Source organism: Callionymus lyra, chromosome 9 (assembly GCF_982586985.1).
Source record: "Callionymus lyra chromosome 9, fCalLyr1.hap1.1, whole genome shotgun sequence".
In the NCBI taxonomy this organism is placed as follows: domain Eukaryota; kingdom Metazoa; phylum Chordata; class Actinopteri; order Syngnathiformes; family Callionymidae; genus Callionymus; species Callionymus lyra.
In genome coordinates, this window is record NC_141826.1 from 26,607,114 (window position 1) to 26,609,613 (window position 2,500).

General features: G+C 29.6%; 1 protein-coding gene across 1 annotated transcript in view; it reads left to right on the forward strand.

The window, feature by feature from the left end:
* inppl1b (inositol polyphosphate phosphatase-like 1b) overlaps nucleotides 1-2,500 on the forward strand; it is a 57,699-nt gene that overhangs the window by 15,658 nt on the left and 39,541 nt on the right. The window contains exons 5-7 of the mRNA XM_087799846.1: nucleotides 574-714; nucleotides 819-906; nucleotides 961-1,038. Coding sequence (XP_087655972.1) covers nucleotides 574-714; nucleotides 819-906; nucleotides 961-1,038 — 307 coding nt within the window. The remainder of the gene's footprint in view (nucleotides 1-573; nucleotides 715-818; nucleotides 907-960; nucleotides 1,039-2,500) is intronic.

Here is a 2,500-nt window from a genome sequence, read left to right on the forward strand (position 1 = left end):
ATTAATAATTTACTTTGTTATTTTTAATCAATTTAATACTGAAATATACTTTTTTAATTCACGTGTTTTATCTGATATTTGCTGAGAATTATGAACAGATTTATAAAATACTCATTATTTTTTATCTTTTTTATTCTCTATCTTTTGAGTTGTTGATATTAAAACTATCAAAAAATTGATTAATTTTGATTTTGAAGTAACATTTACATTTTTCTTAATAAACATCTCTGGATACAATATTATTAATTAATAAATATTTTTTATTTCAGGACAATCAAAAAAGGAGTGTTGAATATGTTCACCTTGACAGAAATGATATTTAGTGTTAATTTAAATAACTCGACATATGTAAGTATTAGTTGGAAGAATGTTATGAATCATTTTTAATTACATTTTCCCTAATTTTATTCGAAATAACACATTTATTTGCATTCATTTACATCTTTTATCTTGTACGTCAATCATATTTACACTTAAGTGTGATTTTTCTTTCATTATAAAAGTGATTTCAAAGCATGATTTATCTCTTAAATCTATTCACATAATGGAAACTTTCCATGTTGTCGTCACCAGTGTTGCGGATGACGTCATCGCTCTGCTGAACAACTACCTCGTCACTGAACTTCCGCTCGACATCGAGAACGTGCACCGAGGAGCGACGTCACTCTGCCACCTGAAGGGCACTCTGGGTACTGCATGTCAGGGACTCAACAGGTTCAAGCTTCTTTATCATTTATTCCATAGAGTTATTTTATCAAATCCCTCCTGACCTTTTGACCCGTGAGTGACCCACATGACCTTTGACCTGCGACCCACAGCGAGATCGACCTGACGCTGGCGAGTCTGGAAACGTTGGCGAAAGTCTTCGACCACCCGAGCGCGTCCGCGACTCCGAGCAAGACTCAGGTACTCGTTGTACGCCCTTGTTTGTTGATGATAAAACCTGACGTGTCGTCTCAGGGTCAGGAGATGGAGATCGACTCCGTGTTGTTCAAGATCTCGTCGCTGGTCAGTCTGCTGTCGTCGCTGGAGAAGAAGGTATTGATCATCGATTATTGATCATCGATTATTGATTATTGATTATTGATCAATCGATGTTTCAACGTAACTTTCTGACACTTAACACTTGTTTATCTGCGCAAATTCAAGACAAATATTGCAGAATTCAAACATAAAGATGTTGATTTATAAATTAGATTAACATCATAATAGAGCAACTATTTCAAGTATATATTGACAAACACGTTATAAACATTTACTCTTATAAAAAATATATATTAGTTAAAATAACTGAAGCCAAATATAACAAGTAATAGTGAGAAAATAAAACCAAAGCAAATACATTTAAAGATGTGGAAAAAGGATTAGAAACATAAATACTTTGATCCCTTGTGTCGTCTCCGGGTCAAAGGTCAACCACCTCCCTGGCTTCCATAAATACTTATGCGGTGGTGGAGGTCGTTGACCTTTGACCCGGAGACGATACGAGGGTTAAATCCACCAAATGTTATTATATTTCGTTTGTATATATTTTCAATACATTTTACATTTATTCTACTGTAATTATTATATATTTCAGACAAAATATTTACTTTTAAATCTGTTAGTTGTTGAAGTTTCTGCTTCTTGATGTTGTTGATTATGTTGTTGTTTGTTTTGATAAACAATCTTGAGAAAAACACACATAAAAAGTAAAACTGACTAATTACGTTCATTTAGTTCTTTTCTGCTGGTTCCCTAATGAGGGCCGAGGAGGTGAGAGGGGGTTCTGTCCCAGCTACCTGGGGGGAGAGGCAGGCTGAACACATCACACAGAGACACACACACACACACACACACACACACACACACACACACACACACACACACACACACACACACACACACACACACACACACACACACACACGCAGGTTGAACTAGTTGATTCTAGATCTAGTACATCAGGTTAAATTAATTTGAAATCAATAAATATATAATTATAATAATAATTATAATAATTATAATTAAATATATATATGTATATAAATATATATATAAATATATTTATATACATATATATATTTAAATATATATACTTACATGTAATTTAATATATACATTTTTAATTATAATAAGATAATTATATATATATATAAAATTACATATATATAATTATAATTATTATAATTAAATATATATATATATATATATATATATATATAAATATATATATACATTTAATTTAATATATATATATATATATATATATTATTATTATAATAATTATAATTAAATATACAGTATATATATATATAATAAATTACATATATATATTTAATTATAATTATATATAAATATATATATATATATATATATTGTGTATTTTTGTTTGTAAGTTTCTTTACAACTATATATTTCCTTTTCTTTTTTCAATTAAAACACATCTTTTTTCAATGTTTTCGAAGTAACATGTTTTCAAAGTAACATGTTTTCGAAGTAACATGTTTTCAAAGTAACA